The sequence below is a fragment of the Larus michahellis genome, chromosome 1 (assembly GCF_964199755.1).
Source record: "Larus michahellis chromosome 1, bLarMic1.1, whole genome shotgun sequence".
In the NCBI taxonomy this organism is placed as follows: Eukaryota; Metazoa; Chordata; class Aves; order Charadriiformes; family Laridae; genus Larus; species Larus michahellis.
In genome coordinates this window covers 56577653-56602698 of record NC_133896.1, presented here as the reverse complement: position 1 = coordinate 56602698, position 25046 = coordinate 56577653, and the positions used below count along the sequence as shown (strand labels likewise).

The following is a 25046-nucleotide window of genomic DNA, read 5'->3' as shown; positions in this document are numbered from 1 at the left end:
GCCATGCGCGAGGCAGAACCGAATCCCAATCCTCCCACAGCAGCACGAGTGCTGCAGGGCTAGCAGAGGACAAACCTGCATCTTCATCAGGTCAGAAGAACTGACCAAGGGATGCACTCAACACAAGCTATCATGCTGGTGTCAGTCGTGTTTCTAGCCGCAGTTCAATTGCAATGGTTTGCCTGAACAGAGCCCAGACAAGTTCAGATAGGGCTAGCTGAGATCGCGTTTTCCTTCTTGCTCCCTGGCCTGGGGTGTTATTTTTAGGGTACTATCCCAAGTTGCAGAAAAACGGCAAGTCAGAGCTCTTAACAGTTTCACCAGCTCTGCTTCCCAGAGCTGCAAACCAAGTAGCCGTGGCAGCGCTCTGCCCTGCCACCCTCTCCCACAACATGGCACCAGCCTTCAGGAGAGCTCCCTATCGCGATCCATCTTCTACAAAGTACCAAGCCAGCTCCACAAACCTACAGGTTTTCAGCAGCATTTGAGAAGCTGGCAGAAGGAAGATGTGCCACAGCAACATGTCAGGGACGTGATTCAAAGGATGCTGTTGAATAATTCAGGTTCCAAGTTTAGGGGCCTTTTAAAGGGCAAGGGGAGAAGAGGAGGAATGAGTAGGTTTTATTTTTGAGGTTGGGGGTTGTTTTTGGTGGGTTTTTTTGTGTTTTTTTTTTTTTTTTAAATGAGTGAAAAACTGGCAGTGGATTTTGCCATATCACATTCAGAAACAAAAAGAAAAGAAACTGATTACACACAGTAACATTAAAAGCACAGCATAAACACTTCTCTACCACTCTGAACAATATCAGGTGTTACAAATACCAGTATTTTTTTAATTCATGCAGAGAACTATTTTAAGCCGGTGGTTTCCCTTTAAGCGTTCCTCTGCATTGTTGGAAACCTAAACACAAGGGTTTCATTTAATACTTGACTGCCAGAAAGAGAAAACCCAACTAGTCTAGTTTCCCTGAATAGAAAATAAGAAGTACTACATTGTCAAGTTTTGTTTGTAGTTCTCAGTCTGCAGATACAGAATACTGTTAACAGAAAAACAGGCAATGAGGGAGAAGGACAGTTCCATCAGCAGAACTTTCCGAGGATTACCACAGTCCCCTGGGTTTTACTGTGAGCATCAGAATACGCCTGTTCCCGCATTTCTTCCGTGTGCTTCATTATGTCCTCTTAAACCAGAGGAGAGGTGACACCCTACCCCTCAGCTCTTTTTCCGGTGCTCATACAGTTAAAGTGCAGTGCTGACTTGAGTAAAGCTCCTACCCCCGTCAGGCAAAGGAAAGTATTAACCTGTTTCACAGATGGGGAAACATGCACAAAGGCTAAATGACTTGCCCAAAGCCATAGGATGACTTGGTGATAGTGATGCCCTACCACAGGGTCTACCCTGGCTGTTGCAGGGCTTTATACTGGATCAAAGCCAGGGAAGCTGTGACTTCCCTCATCTGTCTTAATCGTACAAAGGTGTGTTGTGTTTCTACATTCATTTGAAGTCTGAGATCAAAATAGTTGGAGAGGGAAGAGGGTAAGAGTGGAGCAGAGCAAGAAGTTTTGTCTGTAGAGTAAGAAATCCACAGAGCTCACGCAGAAATCACACAGCTACCAGATTTCTTCATTAAAAAAAGAAAGTAAAAACAACTGAGGGGCTGCGGTAGGGACTATCTCCCTCATTCATCACTGTAAGCAAGCAGAGATACTACGACAATACTGTCTTGCAGAGATGCTGGGTCTATCAGAGGGGAACTGGAAACTTCAGCTGCCATCCTACACAGAGGTGAAACACTCCTCCTTCCCCCCACCCCTCCCAAAAAATAAGCAAAACAAGCCTACAGTTTGCAGATCAAAACATGAACCTTTCATGAAACTCTCGTGGAGCACCTACATCCTGAAACATGATCGGAGGAGCACAAGTGGCAGCAGGACTCCTGCCACAGCTGCCCGATTGCTCTGCATGCTGCTAAGTTGCAGGGCACGGGCTGGATGGAATAGGCTGCTGAAGGAAGAGGGAGCAGGGCTGGCTATCTCTCCACTGCGGCAGCAGAAGGCCGTAAAGAGGAGAGGATATTGGAAAAGAGATTGCAGCCTCACCATGCACATCCGCGCGTACCGACCGTCCTGCTGGGGCACCCGTCGCACGCACACACGCTCTCCCCTCACACGCTTCTGTGTCCCTGCCCCCCACCCGCTTTCCCGTCGGGTTGTCCCCATGTTCCCAGGGCCAGGCAGCAGACACAAGTCACTTGAAAGTCCTGTCCATCCAAAGGCACGAACCGGTGAGGTTTGAGAGACATTTGGCTAGGCCTAAGTTATTCAAATAAGAGTTACCTTCAGGAGAAAAGTTTTAGGCTTAGGTCCTCTCTTCTTGGGCCCGTACAGCTCACGCTCTCGTTCCCTTGAGGGAGTCAAATTTGTCAAGAAGTTAAGACTTGTCCCAAAGGGAGAAACAGAAGCATACAAGTTTTCTGTTTTTTTTTTTTTTTTTAAAAAAAAGAAAGAAAGAAAAAAAGGAAGGGGGGGGGGGAAAGGAGGGAGCCTGGACGTCCTTTCCCGCTCGCCCACCCAAAGCCAAACCTGCTGCCGCCCCCCCAGCCCGTGGATTAGCACTCACTTCTGCTCGAAGGCGGCGATGAGGCGGGAGTCCAGGATGTTCTCCTCGGGTTCCCAGGTGCTGTACCTGCCGGGGGCGCGGGCAGCGGTGCAGGGGGAAGGACAAGCGCAAGGGTTAGCGCCCAAACCCCCCACATCCCTACGCACAGACCCCCCGTCCCGTGCCGTCCTCCCCCACCCCACCCCCGCAGCCCCGGGAGCGTCCCCCCACCCCCCTCAGGACGGTGGGTGCTGACGGCGGCCCCCCCCCAGCAGGATGCACACTCACTTGATGGCCCAGCCTTTCCATTTCACCAGGTACTCGATGCGCCCCTGCAACACACGGGGGAGAGAAGGGGAGAGAAAAGGGGGGGGGGGTGCGCGTATGTGAGGCGGGGGCCCGGCGAGCGGCGCGGCCGGAGCCCGGCAGCAAGGAGCCGTAAGGAAAGGGGGGGGGGGGGGGGTGTCGCGGCCTCCCCCCACCCCTGGCAGCCCCTCACCTTTCGGATGCGCCGCTTGATGATGGACTCGGCGGCGAAGACGCGCTCCCCCACTGCAGACAGCTCCATCTTGCTCCTCAGCGGCGGCGGCGCCCACAGCCCATAATAATCCCGCCCGCCCGCCCGCGCCGCCCCGCCCCGCCCCCTGCTCCCCCTCCCCCCCCCCGCCCCGCGCCCGCCCTCCTCGTGCCGCCGCCGGCTCGCGCACGCCCGCGCGCCCCCTCCCGCCGCGGCCGCGCGTGACCCTCCTCCCCCTTTCCCCTGTTATGGGTGGGGGGGGGGGGGAAGATGGTTGCTAAGGGAAGGGGGTCGCGCGCAGGCGCTGGCCGTTAAAGGCACCGCGCGGAGGGGGGTGTGAGGGCGGGGGCGCCTCTGCCCCCCCACCCCCGCCATCGTGAGGGGACACCCGCGTCCCCGTGGGACGGAGTTCGAGGGCCAGTGTCGGGAGGGGAAGCCCGCCCGAGGCAGATCCTCGGTATGGCGGCGGTGCTGGTGCTGCGCCTCCGGCGTCTCAGCGCCTTCCCGCCCGAACGGGTCCTTTTTTTTTGGTGTGTTTTTTGTTGGTTTTTTTTTTTTTAACTTAAAACAATGGCGGCAGCGGGGGCCGCGCAGCCGCTTCTCCTTCTGCAGACGCAGATGCGCCGTCACCCACCTCCAGCTAGTGGGGTGGCACCGGCGGTAGGTGGGGGAGCCTACCAAGGCAAAAACTAACAATAAAGGCGCTTAAATCCTCTTTTCTTTTTTTTTTTTTATTTTTTCCTTTTTTCCTTTTGGCTGGCGCTTGTACGTGCCCTCATTTTTGAGCCAGTATAAGGTACTGCAAGGTAAATGGGCCAAGCATGCTCCATAAGCCTTTAAAAAAAATATAAAAAAAATAGAAAAATGTTAAGTCACTTAGAGGAGTTCCCTGCCCTGAGTGTTACTGCAAAATCCTATTGAATTTGCAGTGTGCTTTACGCGCTCTCGCAGGTGCTAAAAAGACAAAACAGAAAAATCCTCAGTCACAAATCGTTCTCCCGGATTCAAAATGGAAGCTCGCGGCCCTGCACCTTCTTCGTGTGGAGCTCATGGCCCTCCGGTACCTGGAGGTCCCACCTGGCACAGCAGGATGGCACCTTCTCCTGCTTTATCTCCGTTTTTAGGGTAAGTAGGGGGTGCGTTTCAGAAGGAGACCCTCTGGAAGAAGGGGGAGGTGTAGGCAACATCTATCCTGCTTTTGATGCTCTTTCTCAACCCACCGCTGCCTCACCGGGTACCCGCAGAGCACCAGCACCCTTCCACTCACCGCCTTCCAGATGGCCTGGCAGGGAGTGCTCACAGCCCCTGGGGCCTTTGCTGACCCTTTCTCCACATGCCTCCCCTGGATTTTGGAACTCAGAAGTTCCACTCGGGAGGAGGATATTCTGGAAATGGCTATAGAGATATATATCTCTATCTCCCAGTACCAGCTGGGATGGATTTCCCAAAATCAAGGTGGGCAGGTAGGAGAATGAGTGTTTTTTCTCACTGCCTACGATTCAGGCAAGATCCGTTACAGCATTTTGTTCTTTTTCACCTCAGCAGCTGAAGTGCTGCAGCCACCACAAGCTCTCTGAGCAGAGGCAAAAGTGACTCAAGAGAGGACGCGTTCCCCACTGCCTTGTCCTCATTCGAAGGGGGGTGGATGGAAAAGTTGCTGAAGGCGGACAGAGGAGAGACGGCGAACGGTCACATGGACCCTGGGTTCAGGAGACGCGAACAATTCAGAACAAGGTGTTTCTGCGGTCAGGGACTGAACCACAGCGCGCTTCACCACTGATAATTCTGCATTTAGGTCATAGCACTTGCTTAAAGAATAGGTGGTAAGAGGCCCTTTCTCAGGTGTTTGCCATCACAGGCCAACTGAGAACAAAACCCCAGCCAGATCACTCAAGAGACTCACCTAGAATGGGACAAGTCCTTCTGGACTGCCCCCTTTCTCTAGACACCATTTTGTTTAATTGCAATTCTTTATACGCTCGAAGGTGACTTCAAAAGAGCAAGCTGATCGCACCCGTTGCGTTTTGCTTTTTGCTTTTTTAAACTTTGCACATTAAGTGTTCATTAACACCATCCACATTTAAGTTGGCGCATTTATTACTGTTCACTTTGTTTAAAAAACCGCTTTTACACTTGTTGGCGGAGTGTCAAATAACTGAACTTCCAACCACCAATATCATCCACCCTAAAAAGCAGGCACTCCTAAATCAAAATGGGGGGAAAGTCCTTACGCAGCTACACAAACACACGTGCAGTAGCTGTGACCAATGGCTTTGTCCTCAAACTGACAAACGGGTGACCAGCATCACGCCTCCCCTCGGGGCAGGAGCACAAGGCCATGGGGCAGGAAGGGCAGCAGCATTTCGGAGAGCTCTTCCCAGTCACCTCTCCTTCCACCCATCAGCAGCACCTTCATTCCTGCCACAGCGAGCAGCCATTGCACGGGTACTGCCCAGCCCCAGCCTCTTTCAGCTGACTTTTACTCTCACAAAGCAAAATAGCAGCAGCATATCCAGCTGTTCGGAGCATTGTTGGGTATTTCCTTTGTTTCATTCACATTTCCAGTAAAACACTTTAAAAAAAAACCAAACCGAAACCAAAACCTGGGAAGATGGCTCTCCCTGAACAGCTATTGTTCACTACGGGCACTGAAATTATTTTTTTGGCTCCTCACTGCCCTCAAGACCCTGGTGCTGTGGACTATGCCGCAGCAGTTCTTGCTAGCCCTGAGAAGCAGTAAGCCTTGGGGACCAACAAGACCTTTCTCACCAGAATCCCTGGCGAGCGATGTACCAGCGCAGGGGGAGAGCAGCAGGTGCAAGAACATTTTTGTTTATTTTTTTCAAATGGCACTAGATAACAGGGAAAAACTCACCTGCTCAAAGCTGTTAGCTGCCTCCAGGCTCATTTTTTTGCGGATCCGTGACCTGGCAGGAGTAAGACCGACTGTCTCCATTAGCACAGCTCCAAGGGTTGATCAGCTGACTCCATTGGTGTTTGCTGCAGGGAAGCTGCTGTCAGGAGTGGCAGATTTCTGTAAAGAAATGGTCATTCCCTCGCCTACACCAGGAACCAGAGCAGCTGCACACACCCTAGCCCCTCAAGCAAACCCTGCATGGGTTTTTAAAAAAAACCCTCGGCGCTATGGTCCTCCATGTCAAAGTGTGGTGAGATCTCCCAACGGCAACTCTGAAATGCACAAGAGCAAAGACAGACCCCTCAGAGCTGACCACGGACCTCCCTGTGTGGCAGTTATGGGTGGCTCAGCATGGCCAGAACAGCCACCCCTCCAGCCTGCTAACTTTTGATGTAGTGGAGAGAAGGCCCATGGTGTTCACGCAGTGCCTACACCACTGGGGTACTATGATATCCCAGGGGCTTGCCTACGAGCTTCCACAGCAGGCCCAGCCACCCAGGCTGCCACTGGATCAGGGTGATAACACAAGTCCCCCGGATTCAGAGAATCATGGAATGGTTTGGGTTGGAAGGGGCCTGAAAGATCATCTAGTTCCAACCCCTCCGCCATGGGCAGGGACACCTCCCACTGGACCAGGTTGCTCAAAGCCCCATCCAGCCTGGCCTTGAACACCTCCAGGGATGGGGCATCCACAACCTCCCTGGGCAACCTGTTCCAGTGCCTCACCACCCTCACAGTAAAGAATTTCTTCCTAATATCTAATCTAAATCTCCCTCTTTCAGTTTAGAGCCATTACCCCTCATCCTATCACTACACTCCCTCATAAAGAGTCCCTCCCCATCCCTTCCTTGCATCCTTGCTTCCAAAACAGTCGCTTGGCAAGGAAAACACTAGGGAGAGAAGGACCAAGAGCAGGGAAGGCGAGTGGCACTGAACAGAGGGGAGGTGACCGCCAGCTTCCTGACAGCACTTGCCATCGCAGGGGCCACACACGCTGCCGTTCACTCCATGCTTCTCAGAGAACACCGAGCTGCTCAAACCGTGCAGTTTCCCCTTTCGGGTGCTGCCCACCGTAGCAGGGGCTGAGTGCCCTTGTTCTCAGGCATCCATCCTACCAGGAGAGAGCTGCACAAGGCAAGTTGGCTGCACTGCACGGATCAGAGGGGCAGCATAGCAACAGATTATTAAAAAATAGTAGTACTATCCAGATTAACCTTTAATCCAACCAACACATGCATGCGAAAGGACAAGCCGTTACGAGTTTCTAGTGCCAGCCAGCCTCTGCAGCATTGGCAGGGGTAGGAAGAAACAATCTCCAGAGTAGGCTTTCCCGTAACTCTGCACTGCAGTTTCTTACAACTTCACCTGACCCACGAGCTGCTGCCAGAACCCAAGTGGCTGGCTGGAGTCCTGCTCCAATGCCATCACTCAAGTCCAGCCTTCCCCAGCTCACGGCAAGCACGCTGACTGCACTTCAGTAATGCGGGCAAGACCCAACCACGCTGCCTTGAGCCACGTCCGACTCAGGAAACACACCCCCTCCGCTTTTGCTCCATGTGCTGTTGTGATTGACGTCATGGCTGCGTTGGGATGCAGGGCTCACCCCCATGTTACATCTACTGGAGACATCTCAGACAGCCCCATTCGCTTGCTGAGGTACCTCGATTAACAGCTAGCCTCCCCCTCCACAGAGGATGAAGAAGCACACGCCTTGACAGGAGCAAGTTAGAAACCAAAGGGGACTAAATGACATTTGGGATTCTCTCCGCAGAATATCAGCTGTCCCAGGATTCGGGCTCCTCGGCCCAGTCCCACATTACCTGCGGTGAATCAGGTGCCAAACTCCACCCAAGAGCTGCTGTGCTCCCCAGGGAGCGCCTTGAAAGCCCTGCAGGCCATCCCACTGGAGGCTTTGGCTTGGAGGAGGGTGGGCTTCCCCACTGGCAGCCAGCACAGTCCGTGTTTAGCAGCCCAGGTCTCGCCTCAGATTTTCTCTGTTCCCACAAGAGACGCAGGATATGGGGCACACCAGTGCTCTCCCGCCAGCGCAGCATTGTGCAAGGACATCAAGAACTCCCTTAACCCAGAGCAGCAGTCACCCTGCCATCGTCATTCTCCTCTTCAAATTCTAATCCATCAAAGACCAACCATCCCAGGTCACCTCTGTACAGCTTTAACTTACCCAGCGGGTTAAAAATTAATAAAAACCTAACCTCCTCGAATCAAAGTAATGAATAATGTCAGAAACAGCCTTTTGCAGGCTCCATTTTTCATCGATCCTTCTTTACTGGCCTTTCTCGCGCAAGCACACACATCTTCCATTCTTTTTCTAGCCACGCCACATGTTTATACCAACAGAAGTGACTGGCAGAAAATAACTCTGCTGTAGAATTAAAGCAAGAGGAGGTAAATGACCACACAAACAGACCATTAGGTAAATGTCAGTTCTCATATTTAATATTTTAATAATTTTGTTTGCAACATTTACCACATAAATCATCTAAATAAATAGATGCTGTACAGTCTCTTATCCATATCAGTACAAAAATAAAACCACACTTTGTGTCAAATTATACTTGAGCCTGCCCTCCCTTTGCTATTACAGTCTCCTTTTCACAGCACATACTCGCTCAGAAAAGGCATTATACTCCGATTGGTTTGTTTGGAATTGGTTTACTCCCTGTTCACCACCACCCCACCCCACCCCCCCCCAGATACATTCAATTAGTCTGTACAAAAGCTAGAAGCTCATTCTGTGCAAAAGGAAGCTTTCTGTGTGCAAAGACTCAGATACTCTAGCGTGCTGACAGGAACAACAGCAACAACTGAAGAGACAAGGACAAAAATAGTCGGGGACCCTCCCCTCTAACTGACCCCATCCCCCATCTTCCCCCCCCCCTCAGCAGAAGGGAAGTGTATCAAATTAGATGAGTCAGTGTGCAAGAGAATCCAAATGATGTGCGTACGCTGAGAGAAAAGGTTGGTGCTGAAAACCCAGCGAGAGAACTGGGGTTCCCCCAGCTGTAGAGCTGGCTAGGTGAGGGAAGAAAGATTCTCTCATCTTGACCTGCTCAAACGGCTGTTGAGATACGCAGAACAAAAGCTTCATCTAAATGATTTTAGTTTTTTTGTTGCTGTTGTGTTGGAGATGAGGTGAGGAAACAGCCTCTGGAAAAATCCAGCAGCTATTGAAGACAGCTCCTGGTTCGCCCTCCCTTCCTCTCCCCACTCCCTGCAGAAGGACAGATATCTCCCCGTTCCTCAGCTAAGCTAATAAGGTGCAATTTTTTCAGACAGGAAACTCTATAAAGATGTCTCCAGAGCTGGAAGAAGTGGTCGTAGTTCCAGACTAGGACCACTCAAACTGAAACACAACTTCATTTTTCCCTTTCCTCAGACAAAAGGAGGTGGGGAGGGAAGAAACCAACCTGCACCCTGAAGGCAAGCGAGGGACTCCGCAGGTCTCCTCTCCTCTCTTAGGGAGCCCTCCTTTGGAACATGCTCCCCCTGCAGCCCTGGGAGGGAGGCAAAGGGCCGGGTGGCAGCTCTGGAAAAATGATAAGGAGCAGCCAGCGGCCTGAAACAGATACATCTTTTGCTTTTCAAATGCCACTTTTAGACAGACGATAAGGAGTAGTTAGCACTCCTAGTGCTTTGCATTTCCAAAGTGCTTCAAAACATACTTCAGATTTAAAAGCAAAAAAAAGCTGCTTAACATTTTGACAGATTTGCAAAAAGCTTCTTTGTGCTGACACTACATTTTCTGGTTAAAAAATAATAATAATAAAAAAAGGCTTTCCATCTCCTCCTCCAAAATCCCCCTCCCAGTCAAAACTCTGCTACCCCAGTAACGAGATAAGCTGTGATAAGAGGTTCTGCACAGTCTTATGAGCTATCCCTTTCCACATCCGACTGGCGCTCTCAGACGTCATCCACACTGCGCTTCAGACAAGAACCCCCAGCATCCTTGCAGAGCAGCCCACACCAGATGGAAACAATCTCGGCAGCAAAGCTTCTGCCCCATCCCAACTTGGTAGCAATCCATCTCTCCCCATCAGCCATTACGTGATCCCGCTGAGCTCTGCTCCTCTCTACAACTCCCAATTAAATAGGGATCATCTCCCACCTGCTCCCTGCTAAGCCACTGTGCTTTAAGAAATTAAGGGTGCAAGGGAAAGAGAGCTGGAAGAGAAAAAGGGGTCATCACTCCATGAAGTGCTTGTTACAGGGAAGGATTTGAAGGGTTTGAATTCAATTTTAAGTGATTGCTTCTCTCTCCTTCCAACTGTCCTGGGGCTGTTTTGTAGGCCTTCCCATCTTGACCAGCTGCTTGGGTGGAATCCATGTGGTTCGACACCCAGAAGGTTCATGCTTTCTCTGCAAGCACAGTAAGTTCAGCAGGCAGAGGACAACATGGTCTCTTGATCATAAGCTGCTGTCTCAAAACAAGTTTACCATGCCCTTGGAGAGAACTGTTTTACACAAGCACGGCAAAAGCACGTTCCCTTTATCGTATGTGCCAATGCTATACATTCCCATGTAGAAGTTACCTTATGCGAGCTGTTAACGTACACATCTCCCTTGCTTTCCCAAGTGGTAAAAGACAGGTACATAAATGCAGCACTGACCATCTCTTCTCTGCGGGGCCCATTCAGAACTCTGAGGGACATCCACCTACTGATGCAAGGGATCAGCTCCATTACAAGTTCTTTGCATTTTTAACATGCTTTTTCTCTCAACTCTCTGCCAGCTCACCCAGAGGCCTGTCCTCAACCGCCTAGCAAGAGCAAGTCTGAGGCAACTCCTTCCCTCCCTTCTCTTCCCGGACAAGCAGCTGTCGCTACTATTTTCCTAGAAAGGCCCACTGCCCTCTTCTTCCGAGGCTGCAGGTAAGCAAGGGAGGAACAGAAGATGGGTAGATACCAATTAGCTTTAGAAAAGGAGGTTTTTGAACTTTCTCTGCTTCAGAAAGCACGTACTTAAAGCTTGAGAGGAGAGGAAGGGGTGGAGAGGCGATAGTAGATTTAGCTTCGCTCAAGTACATGGATGTGGCTGACAGCCCTCGCTGCTGTCTTCCGCACCCCAGCCTCTGTTGTGGCTACCACCAAGGGTCTTGCATGAGCTACCCTGCCTATTTTTTGACCTGTGCAAGGCCTCCCTTCTCTATTCCAGTGAAACCATCAAACAGCACTAGCTGGTGTACAGCAGGAAACAGTACTGGGGCCAAGGGCCCCCTGTGAGGTGAACAAACAATTTTATACATTCAGTCACAAAACACCAGAAGAACAATTCTGGACAGTTTCACAACACTAACAACAAAAAAGAGCCATTCATTTCTCAATAAGCTTCTTTCTGTCTGAGGCTCCAACATAAGCAAGGGTCAATTCACTAACAAATTTGGGCTTATTTTGGCAAATGAAACTGCTTTTGGGTGTTCTCACAATAATATCCTGGCCTTGCTTGAAAAAGAAAAAAAAACAAAACAAAACCCCACCTTGGTCTGACTTCACAAGCAGAAGGGACCCCAAGCAAATGCAAGACAATAAGGAGCATGCAGGAGCTACCAGGCTACTTAATGCCACTATTTATGAGTTAAAACTTTCTGTTCCAAGGTGTCACTTATATAACAGAGCAATAGCATCTAGTTTAGAACCATCCAGGAACAGAGGCAGTCTTTTCCCCCCCTTTTTTTTTTTTTAAACCACAGTGTTAACAATAAAGGTTTTCCAATCTCATGAAGCCCCTCAGCCCTGTCATACATACAACCAGTTCACTGTGAGAAGATCTATGGAATAAGAACTTCTGTCCTCCAAATGTGGCTGGGAAGTTCTCACATCAAAACAGTTCTAAGAATGACTGTTAGAACTGTTCTTCTTCGAGAAGTTTGTTTCTTGCATACAGTTCAGTAATTTCAACTGGCTGAAGTTTGTTTTTCTTGTTTACAGCCATGGAGCCAAAGGAGGTATGAGAGAGTTAGCCCATTTCTATTCTCGGCTTGTGCTTCAAATAGAATTATTAAACTCAGCTTCAGCTGGATGCTATTCTGGCTCTTCTAATCAAACAGAATGCTTAACGAAGCTCCGAGCACAGCATCTGATTTTCATGATTTGTTAGCCCAAGAGGTCCCAATGCAATTTTCAGATTTTGGGTTGAACTGGCAGATGGACAGTATTGGGAAGAAGAGACAAGTAAACCCAGACAACCTCTCTTGCCATCACAAGTAAAACCCCCATACATCTCTACACCTGTGGAAGTGGAATAAAGCTAATTTTAAAGTCCCTGAAGGCCAGCTCTACCAAGGAAGTTTACAATGATATGACACCAGACAATATGGAACAGAGCAACATTTTAAAAAGACCAAGAGAAAAATCTTCTCAAAAAGATCTTTAAGATAAGCAAGAATACATGAATGTCAAAAAAAAAAAAAGTCCACACTAACAGAGTAACTGCTTGGTTTCCTACCACAAACTCCTCCTCACACACACAAACCAAACCCATGCATATGCAACTTGTTGCATCTTAACCTGATAAGGGTTAACTCTTCACTGGACTCTACACAAAGCAGCATGGTTGCCAGGTACTTTGTTCAACCCTAAGTGTAGTGAGATGATTAGTCACCAGCAGAAAACAAGCTAGCCTGACCCAAAAAATTATTAAGATACGAAGCTGTGGGTAGATCCTCTCAGAAAGACCACCACAGGTCTTTGAAAACTCCATTGCAAGAGGAAGAAAAGATGCTTAAAGAGAAATGCCAAAACAAAACATTGAGAAGTCTCAGCTGGTGAGTGGACAGAAAAGCAGAAATACAGTTTATTAGGACAAGCTCTTTCCTGCTGCAGGATTGGTATTGCTTCCAATGTCAGCCAAAGACAGGAACCTTAGTAAATAGGAAGCTTTTTTGGTGTGTTTGTACACTGATATGAAGACAGGACAAAGGTGGCAGGAGCTGCATTTAGAATAAAGAAGCCAGATCCTATAAATGCCATGAAGATTTAGCAGGATGAGCTAGAATTCAGGACTTTTAAGAAAATAAACTAAAATATTAAGCTTCTGCAACCATAACCTGCTACAACCCTCAAGAATGGACTCAGCCATGTGGCATGTCCATGGGTCACAAGAAAAGAGAGATGCAGGTATTCAGCACATTTGGCAGGTGTCAGGAAGAGGGTGTGTGTGGGGGTGACGATGGCAACGCCATCTGACCCCACATCCTGCAAAAGAGGGCGATCCTGTTTATACGGTACACCTCCAGATTCAGAAGCCTCGCTCTGGACACCTACGTTCAAAAAACATCCTGAGCCTGTACGCTTACCTCATCAATTTGCCCTTGCTAGCTATTGCAAGCTTCTTTCCCACTCACTCTTCCTCCCACCACATAATTTCCTCCCCCTAGTTTCCACTTCTCACCCTCTCAGATTTCTCCATAATAAAGACTCCCATGTCACTTCTTTTGAAAGACAAAAGGTTAGTCCAGAAATTCAAGATCTTCCCAGTGATCCTGAAACTGCTATGATGCAGTGGAAGACAGGCCTGCTCAAACAGCTCTGAGATGGAAGGGGAAATCCTAAGTCTACATGGAGCTGCCATATCCTGTCTTAGGTAAAATCTGCTTTTAATAAAAACCATAGGGGCAGTCCAAGTACTTTGCAAAAAGTAGATGTTTGGAGGACCAGAAGCCCCAGAGCTCCCAAATTCCACAGGTCAGCAGCCAAGCCTTTCAAAGGAACATATTTAGGATTTCCACAGGTGTCTTTACCTCATAGCTTAGAAGGCTTGTAGCTTCATTGAGAATAAGTACAGCAGGTAGGAGATGCATCAGGTGGGGTAGGGAGAGGAAACAAAGGATTTAAGGATAGTAATCATGACAGTAGCCAAAGTTACCCTGCAGCACTCTGTCCTGCAGTTCCGACCTTAGACTCTAGCTTACCTTTCTTGCTTTCCATAGGAAAAGGTCTATATTTAAAGTTTTACATTATTTAAATAAAATTTGCTTTTAAAAAATGGAAGAGAACATGCATGTGCAAGAACAGATACTATGCTAAACTACCAACTCAAAATACAGCAATTCTTCAAAAACCTCAAAGTGTCACAGGCAGTCCAGCACAAGGCATTTTTAAGTGCAAGATCAGACAGGGTCTATTGAAATGCAGACCACTTTCCTTGGCAAAGATTTTTAAGCCTTCCAAGGGGAAGTTCCCATCAGTAAAGTAGTACAGGATCACAGATACTGTGAGGAGACTGGCATCACGGAAGAATATTACTCAGGCAGTACAATCCAAGAATTCTCATTGCTAAGAATTAAGAATTTTTTTCCCCTCCTCAAATCTAATGCATGCCTTCCCCACATGTTGTTTACCTTGGATCTCTCGATGGGATCCAAGAACAGAATTTGCTGCTAATCAAGGTCCATTCCTAGCTCAGTTCTGTCCAATTCCTGTGTCCTGGGCCTGTGCCAGCATCTTGGATATCTTTGCAGTGACAGGCAATGCTTCAGTTGTTCTATCAGCCCCTCCTCCCAGGGGAGAGGAGTCAGTTTTCAACCAACTTATTACCACAGATTCAGGGCAGCATTTGTTATTAATACTGAATTTGGCAAAGGGTAAGAACACCCCACTTTCCGTAGTGCATTCCTCACACAGCCGAGCCGAGCCTAGCCTGGAAATCCCGTTTAGCATATACAGAATGGTATGTCTCAACTGCTCTGGGTTTGAGCTTTTAATGAGGGCAAATTGAATTTACGTCATCAATGTAGATTTCAGAGATGCATTTCAGTCTTTCTGCATGATCAACAATCAAAGGGAGAAACCTCTGCTGTCTATACGGACCCGTGCTGCAAAGACTGACTTACCACAGGCAGGCAAAAACGGTTCTGAAGTCCTGACAGCAGGCCACAGGGAAAACAGCACTGGAGAGAAAGTCTTAACAGGCTGGAGTTATCTACACAGGTAGGCTCAATCACCTCTCACTGCTGCAGGAAGAGAGGGAGGAGGAAGGTGGGAAGAGCAATGCACAGAGAAGTATCTTTATCCAAGGGATATCAATTGCAGAACAAGGCAGCAGGCTAGAGATACAGCTCTCTCTCCACCTCCACATGCCCTCTCCCCACAAATGCAGCTGCTGCCACTTAACAGGATAAAAGGGGAATTGTTCAGCTTGCTGCTTTCACATCTAGGAGGGGAGTCTTTGCCAGGGAAAGGGCTGTCAGTTTTTCAGATGGACAAAGCAATGACAAACACACGCCCCCTACACTGCCCTTTTTTGCGTATCTGAAAGGGGAAAACAGCAGAGAAGAAAAAAAAAAAGGTGTCTGTAAACATTTTAAGAGGAGACATTTTGGATTTTTTTTTCTCAAGGGATAAAATAACCCTTCCCTAGCCCCACCCTAAAAGCACTAGTTTTGGGGAGCACTGAAAACAGAGATTCAGAACTGCGCACTCCGGTCTCGGAAGAAGCCCTCAGCCACTTGTGCTTCTCTGAAAGTGACGGTAATGGAGTTTGCCGTGATGTCCGTCACTGTCACTTCACTGGGGGGCACAGTGGGAATCCAAGGGAGGCTGCCATCCACATCTGCTGCAGAAGGAGAGGCAGATAAAAGCATGTTAGTGAGAGAGAGAGGTTGAAGGAGAAGAAAGGAGGAAGAAGCAAGGGAAGGGAAGTATGGAAAAGGGTCCTGCTTTCTGACAAACAGTGGGTGAAATCAGCCGGTACTGAGTCTGCACATACAAGGCAAGAAAGACCATGGGCAAGTCCTCCCCTCAAGAGGCTAAGGAAAAATGGAGGATCACTGCAGAATATAATGGGAAAAGGAAAAAGTAGCAAAGGTGTCCAGACACACACTGGCATTGGAGCAGGCTACACAGTGGTCAAAGGACCCTGTAACAACACCCGGCTCATCTAATTATCCACAATTCCCTGATACCTCTTACCCCATCTCAGCGCCTAATTTGGTTCTGTATCAGCAAAGCACACTCATCCAGCTGTGAACTCAGCTGCTTGTAAATGCTCTACCCTGCTGAAAAGTCAAAAATCAAACTCTTACACACGCTTTTCAGACACTCCTACGGGAGTCAAAGGGATCCAAAATGGAGAGTCTTCCTTGTACTGCACCTGCGACACAGCCTGGGTGCAATTCTCTCAAAAATCCATCAATAATGCTTCATTGAGAGGCTGCTCTCCCTTTCTCATATCCTTTCTTTGCTCACCAATGGCTCCATACAAGAAAAATCAAGGGTCCCTGCACTTTCTCACTGTAAGAATAATTATCAGTCCCTCTGCCACCCAAAGCCTCACTTCCCCCCCAATCCCCAGAGACAGCCACAAAAATACACAGAGAAAGGAAAACATACCCTCTCACTGTCACTATACCTGTATTATATATCTTGTCCCAACCTGGGCAAGGAACAATACACCCTTAAGAGTGTATTTCCTGTCCTCTTTCTCAAATACCTGGGGTGCCTACTTTCACCTCAGAAGGAGTCCAATCCCCTCTAACAATAACTGCAATTCCATGCAGGCAGCATGTCAAGGGGAGAACAAAAACATTTTCACATTTCTGTAGTGCCATTCACTCTTCTGATCCTCAAGCACTTTAGAGCCTAATGTTTTTAGGGGGAGGACAGCCCCATACGTGCCCATTACCAGGATGCAACACTGGGTTCCTTCGCTATCCCCATTGCTGCCTCCCTGGATTTTGGCTGCTATTCAAGTCCCTCTCAAAAAGGAGGGGATAGCGTTGACTCCCAGAACACAGCCCTCTCCCCCAAATCTTGCCTAATCCAGCCTGGCTAACAGCTTACTCCTAGCAAGGAGTAATAGGATTCCCTTAGCTACTACAATCAGCACAAGCCCTGGTTTTCCACTCCTCAGGAAAGCTACGCCTTCAGAAGCTCTAATAATGCAGGGATAGAGTTTCCCTGGTAACTCAGAGCAACACGCACATCCCACAGCCCTCCTGCACAAGATGCTGGTATCCTTCCCCAAAATACCAAATGTGCTTGGACATCTCCCATGCCTACACTCATCCTGCCTACTCAGTGCAATCAGGCAGGAGTTACCATCCTCACTTCGTGTCTCTCATCCCCCTCTCACATAGCTCTGTAGCACGAGACTTTAGAGGATGTGGGGTGTGGAGAGAAAAGGGAAGGAGGGGGCAGAAGAATGCACTATGGTTTCCTAGCGGCATTCTTGTATGGTCCTCAGAGCAGCACTATGAGAGAAGTGCTGGTGTCCAAGCTTGTCCACTGCCAGCCAAGCTCCTTTTAGCAGAGCAGCAGGCTGAACACGTGTGGATATGCGGACAGAGGCAGAGTTCACCACTATCAGACCTGCATGTCACCTCTGCTGGGAGGAAACGGTAAGAAGGGAGTAACTCGCAATATCTTCCACATGTTTTCTAACACTGGAAGGGACATCACTTATATAAGACTACGAGAGGCAACAGCACCAAAAAAGCAGATTAATCTGTGCTATTCATCCAAACAAGAAAGGAACTTGCAGACAAGACAGCCACGATGTGAGCCAGGAGGGCGGCTCTGAGGACCTGATCTAAATCACAATGCTAGAATGAGGCAAGCAATGAGGAAGCATGCAGTGCATCCTTCGCATGCTCCACAACTTCACAGCCAAGAGGTGTCTGACCTTACCTTCTTTGCTGGTGTGCTGCACGGCCTCCCAGTCCTCGTGGTCCTGCCTGGCCTCCAGACCCACTGCATCATTCAGGAAGAATTCATGCCTGCAGTTTCGGCTTTCCAGGCTTGTCATGCGGGGGAACTTCTTCCTCGACAGTCGCAGGTACTTCTGGTTTTTGCGTTGCTTCCGGAGAGAGAATGGCAGGACTGCTCCCCCAGTCTTCTCCGAGAACTCTGCCTGCCCTGGCTTGGCCCCTGGCAGGCTACTGTCTCCTCCTCCAAACCTCCGCGCAAGAGAGAAACAGAGCTTCTCCTTTCCCTTGTGGGCACTCCTCAAGTCCATGCCATACAGCCGCTGCCAAGACACCAATGCAGTAAGGGTCAGCGCATAAATCTGATAATACAGTCAAGGCTCCCACCTGGAAGCCAGGAAGCTGTTCTTTGTTCAGTCCCTGAATATCTAGATGAGCTAGGATGAGATGTTCTGCTTCTACAACACTGTTTCCCTCACCTCTTCAACTGCCATCTAAGCTCTTCCTAATACGTGCTTCCTAGGATTGGCAACTTTGCTCGGCCACAGTCAGAGCGCTGGAACTCCACTTCCAACCAGTGGCTGCCTTTTACATGATGGAAAGTCCAAGCCCAACATGAAATTAAAACAGCAGGCAAACCAGCTAACCTGCAACCACCCAAACCCAAAGTTCAGAGAGCAAGAGCTGTTGTTGGTTTGGGTTTTTTTGTTTTGTTTTGCTTTTTTAAAGACAAGTTAGCTGGCTCTTCAGGTAACAGGTTAAAACTATCTGCCTACCCGCTGTTTTCATGTTGATGTGTTAGCTTGTTGCTTCCGATTTTGTCCATGCAACAGCAACGGACAGTTTCCACCTCCCTGTGAGCAGAGGAGCAGCACAGCAGCTAATGAGTTAGAAATACACAGAAGAGCAAGAGGCTACCTGCAGTAGGAGGCGCTTTGGTTTGGGGCCTCTTTTCCTGTACCCTGATGCACGGTCTCTCTCTTCCCTGTGAAAGAGGAACACAAATCAAACTGAGTACTAAATACCATGGCACAAAACCTAGTGGGGACTTCTATCTTTCGCAGCACGGCTCCCTCATTTCCTTCATTAAAACCCAATGGCAATCAGTGTGGGCTTGGAAAACATCCCAGAATTGCTTCTTGTAAGAGTGAAAGCCTTGCAATAAGGGAATATGGGAATTTCTCTGACTCAGCTGATCAAGGATGGGTTAGAGAAACTTATCACCTTGCATCACTCCAGTCCAGCCCTGGACCTGACTAAAACCTGAGACTGATTGCTCTTTGGCTCAATGCTGCTTCTTCTTGGCCTCATTTCCTGAACAGTGCCAACCAAAGCTGCTTTAACCCTCTCTTGTCTTCCTCAGCCAACACCAGGGTACAGAGATCAAGCAGGATTCATTGCTACACATCTCATCTTTGATTGAAGTAGGGACAACAGGACAACTTTATGCACACTATGAAATAAAGACACTAGTTCCTTTTCCTGTGTCCAAGGAGAGAAAGAACATGCGCCCTTACTTTTCTTCATAAGCTACTACCAGGCGAGGGTCCAAGATGTGATCCTCTGGCTCCCATGTGCTGTATCTGAAGAAAAACATAAGGAATATAAAGTAAACAATACTTTAATGAAACATTCTCTCTGCAGGCCCGCTACCAGTAAGCTGAGGCCCTGGATACTGTCTTCACAAGGGTCAGTGGGGCCTGCCACAACGTTGCGAGAGCTCTGAGGAATCCCAGCCATTCCCTCCCCAACTTCCTGCAGACACCATCTCCCCTTCCCAAAACAGGCAGGGCCAAGCGTCAAGCAGCTCTTTACAGGAAAACAGGGAAGGCTTTTCTCCCCAGGGCCCCCTCCATGCTGTTTGCAAAGCCTGTGCAGACACTTACAAACTGATTTTAAGTCAATGCCTAAACAGGTCTCATCTGCAGCACTCCCTCAAACCCAACAAACCCCATGCAACAATGAGACGTGATCTGATACAGCTTTCAGAAAAATAGGTCTCTCTTAATTTAGAGTGCTCAAAGAGTAAGTATGCTTTCTCACCTGCATTATTAATTACCTCTAATCACTGGAGCTGAAAGTACTCATTTAAGAAGAGTTTAATTTTTCTCCACTGATGCCATTCAACTAAACATGTTTAGACCTGGGCCCTGAGGCAAGTTAATGGCAACTTTCCAACTATTCCTCCTTTTGCTCGACTCCCCCTGCAGGTTATTTCTATCTAGCAGAGGTCATCAGTATTTCTGTACCAGTGCAGGAGGAACCCATCTGCATTGTGGTCAGGGCTACCTCAACAACTCAAAATAAGCCTGATGCTCTGAAGGTAGCCTATGAACAGTGTCACTCACTGCCCCATCTCCCTCCTCGATTGCCAGACAGCTATGATAGGAGTCAGATGGATGCTCAGGAATGGGCTGAACCCACTCAGCAAACAATGCCAAATCCGGTTCCCAAAGTGCACAGCAGCACTTAATACCAGGGAGAAAACTTCCACTGTGGAAGGTGAAATATTCACAAGGTAGTCCTTTTGGCATGTTTGCTTCTAAGAGGTCATGTCTGCCCAGAAAAGGTGGGTGGCATGTCTCTACCATACAAACTCAAAGGCAAGAGAGCAAGTCTGAAAACCCTGATGCCTCAGAACATTAATTTTCCTGGAATGCAAGGTCCAGGGCCTGGAGGCAGAGCTGCTCCCAGACCCTGGGGAGAAGGACCAGAGAGAAGCCACGTGCTGGTGGCAAAGCTGCATTTTTATCGGTGCCTTTAAGCAGTGGGAAAGCATTTTAGGCTGTTTACATTTCTGGATGAAGCAAGGGCTGCACATGAGGGCACGTGATACATGCATATATGTACACAGGGGAGGTGGTTTGGGAACGCTTTTCCCTTTCATCTCTCCATTAGACAGAAGAAAGGTATTGAAATACATGAGCATTCCTGGAGAATGGTTCTAGAAATGAAAGTACAATTCTTTTACAAAAGGGAGAAACAAAAATATAAAATTCAGATATCCCAAGGTGCACTGTACATCAGAGAGTTAAGAACAGACATGTCTTCGTAACCAGCTGATCCCTCCCACCCTCCCTCCTTTGCTTAAGCCTCCTGCAGCAACCTGACTGTGAGCTGTCAAAGCCAAGATGCTGTTTGAAGAGAGGAAGGTTTCCTCCCAGCTGCAGGGATTCTGGCACTCGTTCTACAAATTTAAGAAAAATAATAACACAAGGTGAGGGAAAAGAGACATTTGATTGCTTTTCATGGGCAGGAGAATAAAGGGGATTTGCTTTTAAAAAATCCTGGTGGGTGTTGCCTTTTTCTCTGCAGCTTAGTTTCTGGCTTCGCTGCAGTGGCAAAACACTGCATATAAAAAAAAACATGGTTCAGTTTGCAATGCGCACGCATGCGCGCACACACACAGAGCTATATATATGGGTACACACAGCCCAGGCTGCAGCAGAACTGCAGAGAGCAGGCACTCTGGAAAACATAGATCATATGATCTTCCTTCCCCCTCCTTCTACTCCTCCTCTTCCCCCTCCCCTCTTAACTCCAACACAAGTTGTAAACAAGCTTGTAGCTAGAATCAGATTGTAACTCCTCCATTCCCTGACTCCAGCAGTACAATCCAGAAATCAGACGTGCCGCATTAATAAGAATTTTTAATTAAAAAGAAAAAAAAAGTGAAATACCAATTACGTGGGAAAGCAACAAACTACTGACCCATCCTTATTCCCTTCCGCGAAGCCTCTGATGGGAATGATGGGATAACTGGTGCAGAGATTACAAAGAGCAATGTGACAATGTTGGGGAAGGGAATGAAGAGAAATATGAAATGGGATGAGGATATGCAATATGTTGGAAGCAAACAGCTTGTAGTGCTGCATGCCATCACAGGCATATGTATGTTTAGAAACAAGGAACAGAGACTGCTAGCAGGATGAAAGTGTCTTCAATGCTCAAAGCATCTTGGTTTTATGCAACTCAAACAACCGAGTGAACAGTTAAAATGGAAGGGGAAGGAAAAAAAAAAAAAAAGAAAGAAAATCAGTACCTTTCAGATTTGGGGCTTGGGGGAAGAGGGAAGGTGTTTGGACATGTCACAGCACCAAAAGAAGGGAACCCTAACATACCCTTGCTCCCTGGGCAGAGGGCTATGCTTTTAATTCCCAAAGGAGAGTTTCTGGCTCCCCCAGAGTTCCAAGGCGCAGGGCAAGGAAAGGCAGCAGTAAGAATAAGGGCTGCTCTGTCCAAGGAAACATTACACCATGCCTCAGCCCACCTTCTTGGCAAGTGTCTTTACAAGAGAAGGACCTCAATGCATTTGTTGAAAGGAGAATGGGATAAACATCAGTATTCTGGCCAAAAGGGGATGGTGCCTCACAGGCTACAAATACATTTCCCAACCTCTACCAGCTATTAAATTAGGCTTGGCTACTTAGGAGGCTGAAACGGTCCAAGAACTGACCCACAGTACATGGCAACTGGTACGCAACAAGTGTGCAAGGTGACACTTTGACAGCAGAACTTATAGTCAAGAACAAAGTCACCCTCTCCCACTACCACCAGAGAGGGGAAGCTGCTTATATTCACACACGCCCTATAAGCACAAGGATTACGCACAAGGATTAGGCACACAGGAACACATTTCAACTTCTTGGACACTGGGTACAATCTGTCATAACCATTTTAGCAGGCCCCACTTTCCAACTGCAGGGATGAAACCAGTAAAGCAGCCCGCCTTTGCTTAGCAACATGCAGTGCAACTGCACATGTAAGGTAGTCATACCCACACACACTGTGTATGTACACACGCAGAGTTACAAACAGGAAAGCAAAGACAGGTCCCCATATGGGTTGGCCAGCTAGCTGGACTGCTAGCTAACATAGTAATATTCTCCAGTTACCTAATCCTTTTAATCTCAAAGCATTCTACTGACTGTTTAGGCACAGAGCAATCACTCTTCTTCAGAGGCAGATGCATTTTAATAAAAGAAGTATCTGTACGCAGTGCACAGCAATACTGCAATAAAAAAAATATTTTCCCCTTTTTGCAACATAGTGACCAAAGCAAAAGCAGAAAAGGCGCTCAAAATAATAGAAGGTTTAGGACAAGGAAACAAAGGCATGGCGGTAATTTTCAAGGGACAAAGATCACCTGCATTTGGCTACAATCAATACATCTGAAACATTGCCCCTTTCCGTTTGTGAATTGCAGAGGGAAAGCAGTAAAACAACAAGACAAGACCATCAACTTGTTTCCTATTTTAAAAGGCTGCATATAGCCCTAAAAATAATGTGGGGCCACCTTCATGCTGACTCAGAAAAGCAGGAGCATTTCCAAGTTCAGAAGAATCAGGGTTCCCTGCTGAACTCATAATGAATTTTAAAACATTTGTATCTAGAAAGCATCTCAATGGAATATTTCAGTGGTGGCAAAACCCAGTGAGAACAGATTGGTACACGGTTTGTATCCCTCAACTGCCTGTCTCGAAATAGATTTGGTTTTGGTTTGTGGCTCTTTGTTTTTGTTTATCGTTGTTTGAATGAGGCAGAAAAGGTTACCCATTAAGAATGAGATGCTCGGTTGCAGAGATACAATGTAAGCTATTACTGAATATTAAAGAAAAAGAGTAAGAGACAAGTAAAACAGAACTTACTTTGGGGGCCATCCTTTCCACTTCACCAGGTATTCTACTTTACCCTAAGGGCGGAAAAAGGAAGAAGAAAACAGGTGAACTCCACAACCAAATATGGGCTACAGTAAGAGATGCAACCAATCAACAGACTGAATTCTGCAACTGAAAAGCTCATTTCCCATCACCTTATTTTCAAAACAAAGCCACTTCCTTATTCAACTACACTTGCTATACTTTTTTCCCCAGAAAAGAGGCACGCAGGGGTATTTAAGAGTGCTTGAAATACCATCAGCTTGGGATCATATCTTTGCAGAAGCCTAGCAGGCAGAAGCCCAAAAGCCAACTGGAGAGCAAGACTACAACCACTCCTGCATTTACAGGCAATCCTACAAGAAGTCAGCATGCATAAACACGAGAGGGAGATGTATGCCAGGAGCAAGTGTCAGAAGAATTTATTTTTTTTTTAAGCAGAGACAAGAAATACAGTATTTCAGAACCCATGAATTGCCTCTTCGGCATGTTCCCTTCCAGTTGCTACACGCTTTACTCAAACACATCACAGTCCATCACAGCCACTCAACCTTTTGACCCAAGCAGACAGCAGCTCACAGCTGAAGTTCAGTTATCCATTTATTTGTTCACTCTAAGGACAAGATTTAAAAAGAACAAAAAAAGCAAAAAAGAAGAGTAGTGATTGAAAATCATGTTCGAGGGCTCCACGAGGAATGTGCATAACTATCAAAATATTTAGCATGATACTGAGGGACTTGTTAAGCACTTCCCAAAGCACGGCAGAGGCCTTTGTGTGTGCAGGATGACCACCCCTCGAAGTGCCACTCTTGCAGCTGGGGACACCTTCGCAGGACAGCACAGCAAAGCACTGGGGTACATGAGCCGGGGGGAACAGTTTCCTTTTCCTCATGGGGGGCTCATCAGCTTCCCAATGTGCGAAGACGCTGCCCTGTAAGGAACTTTCCCCCCCCCCCGCCCCGTGAGGACATCTACACGGTGCGTGTTTACAGCTTCACCCTCCCTGTGGGGAGGCAGAGCGTTTTCACCCGTGGGGAAACTAAGTCACCGATCCGGCTGCCAAACCTTCCCAAACCCTCCGGTTTGCTGCCACTGATTTTTGCAGAAACTGAATACCACCACCCCCCCGCCCCCGCCGTGCAATGACACCCCCCCTTGCAGTGACACACAGACACAGAACCTCACCCACGGAGACACCCCCCCCGGCAAGCACCCACACACCCACCCCGCGATCAACTCCCGCCAACACGCGCGTCCCTCCCCCGCGGGCCCCAGGCAGGTGCCGCCGCCGCTGCTGCCGCCGCCCCCTCCCCACCGCCAGACCGTTACTCCGCGCTTGCGGGAGGGACGGGGTGTGTGTGTGTGTGTGTGTGTGTGTGTGTGTGTTATCCCGCTGCCCCCCTCCCCTTTTTTTCCGCCGCAGCCCACCTTCCGCACGCGCTTCTTGCGGATGCTCTCCACCGCGAACACCTGCTCCCCGATGGCCGACAGCTCCATGCAGCGGCCGGGACGAGCACCAGCGGCCCCCGCGACCGGTGGTGGAGGGAGTGAGGGGTGCTGGGGATTGAGGAGGGGGGGACCCGGCCGGTCGCAAGGCGGAGGGAGGGTGGCCGAGCGGGGCTGCCTCCCGCGGCGGCGGCCGTTGCCCGCTGGCGGCCGTTACCCGCCGCTCCCCCTCACACGCCCCCCTCGCGCGC

At 48.6% G+C, this 25046-nt stretch overlaps 2 protein-coding genes across 10 annotated transcripts in view; both read right to left on the bottom strand.

Moving 5' to 3' along the window:
* The window catches only part of CBX6 (chromobox 6), a 25279-nt gene extending 10266 nt beyond the window's left edge, over window positions 1–15013 (bottom strand). For 2 of the 5 annotated variants that reach the window (XR_012585946.1, XM_074578696.1), the window contains exons 1-4: window positions 3099–3215; window positions 2888–2931; window positions 2621–2686; window positions 2338–2404 (exon numbers count right to left, since the gene is read on the bottom strand). Coding sequence is in view for 4 of the 5 variants with exons in the window: in XM_074578696.1 (XP_074434797.1) it covers window positions 2338–2404; window positions 2621–2686; window positions 2888–2931; window positions 3099–3167 (246 nt within the window). In the remaining variant the exon portion in view is untranslated. Of the gene's footprint in view, window positions 1–2337; window positions 2405–2620; window positions 2687–2887; window positions 2932–3098; window positions 3216–5991; window positions 6151–14881 lie in introns of those variants that run through there. The other 3 variants (XM_074578689.1, XM_074578709.1, XM_074578719.1) reach the window with 3 other exon arrangements.
* Window positions 3832–25046, bottom strand: CBX7 (chromobox 7). Of its 5 annotated transcripts, XR_012585959.1 has the most exons (7): window positions 24778–25027; window positions 23341–23384; window positions 19210–19275; window positions 18611–18677; window positions 17676–18015; window positions 5992–6116; window positions 3832–3950 (listed from the first exon to the last, which is right to left on the bottom strand). XR_012585959.1 is itself a non-coding variant. In XM_074578774.1 (6 exons), the coding sequence occupies exons 1-6, from the start codon at window positions 24844–24846 to the stop codon at window positions 6134–6136; spliced, it is 603 nt and encodes a 200-aa protein (XP_074434875.1). In that variant the 5' UTR covers window positions 24847–25037; the 3' UTR covers window positions 3832–6133. The 5 variants fall into 5 exon arrangements, 4 of the variants coding, with proteins under 4 accessions (XP_074434875.1, XP_074434867.1, XP_074434854.1 ...); XM_074578774.1 differs by having other exon boundaries at window positions 3832–6150; window positions 24778–25037; XM_074578766.1 differs by having other exon boundaries at window positions 3832–6116; window positions 24778–25037.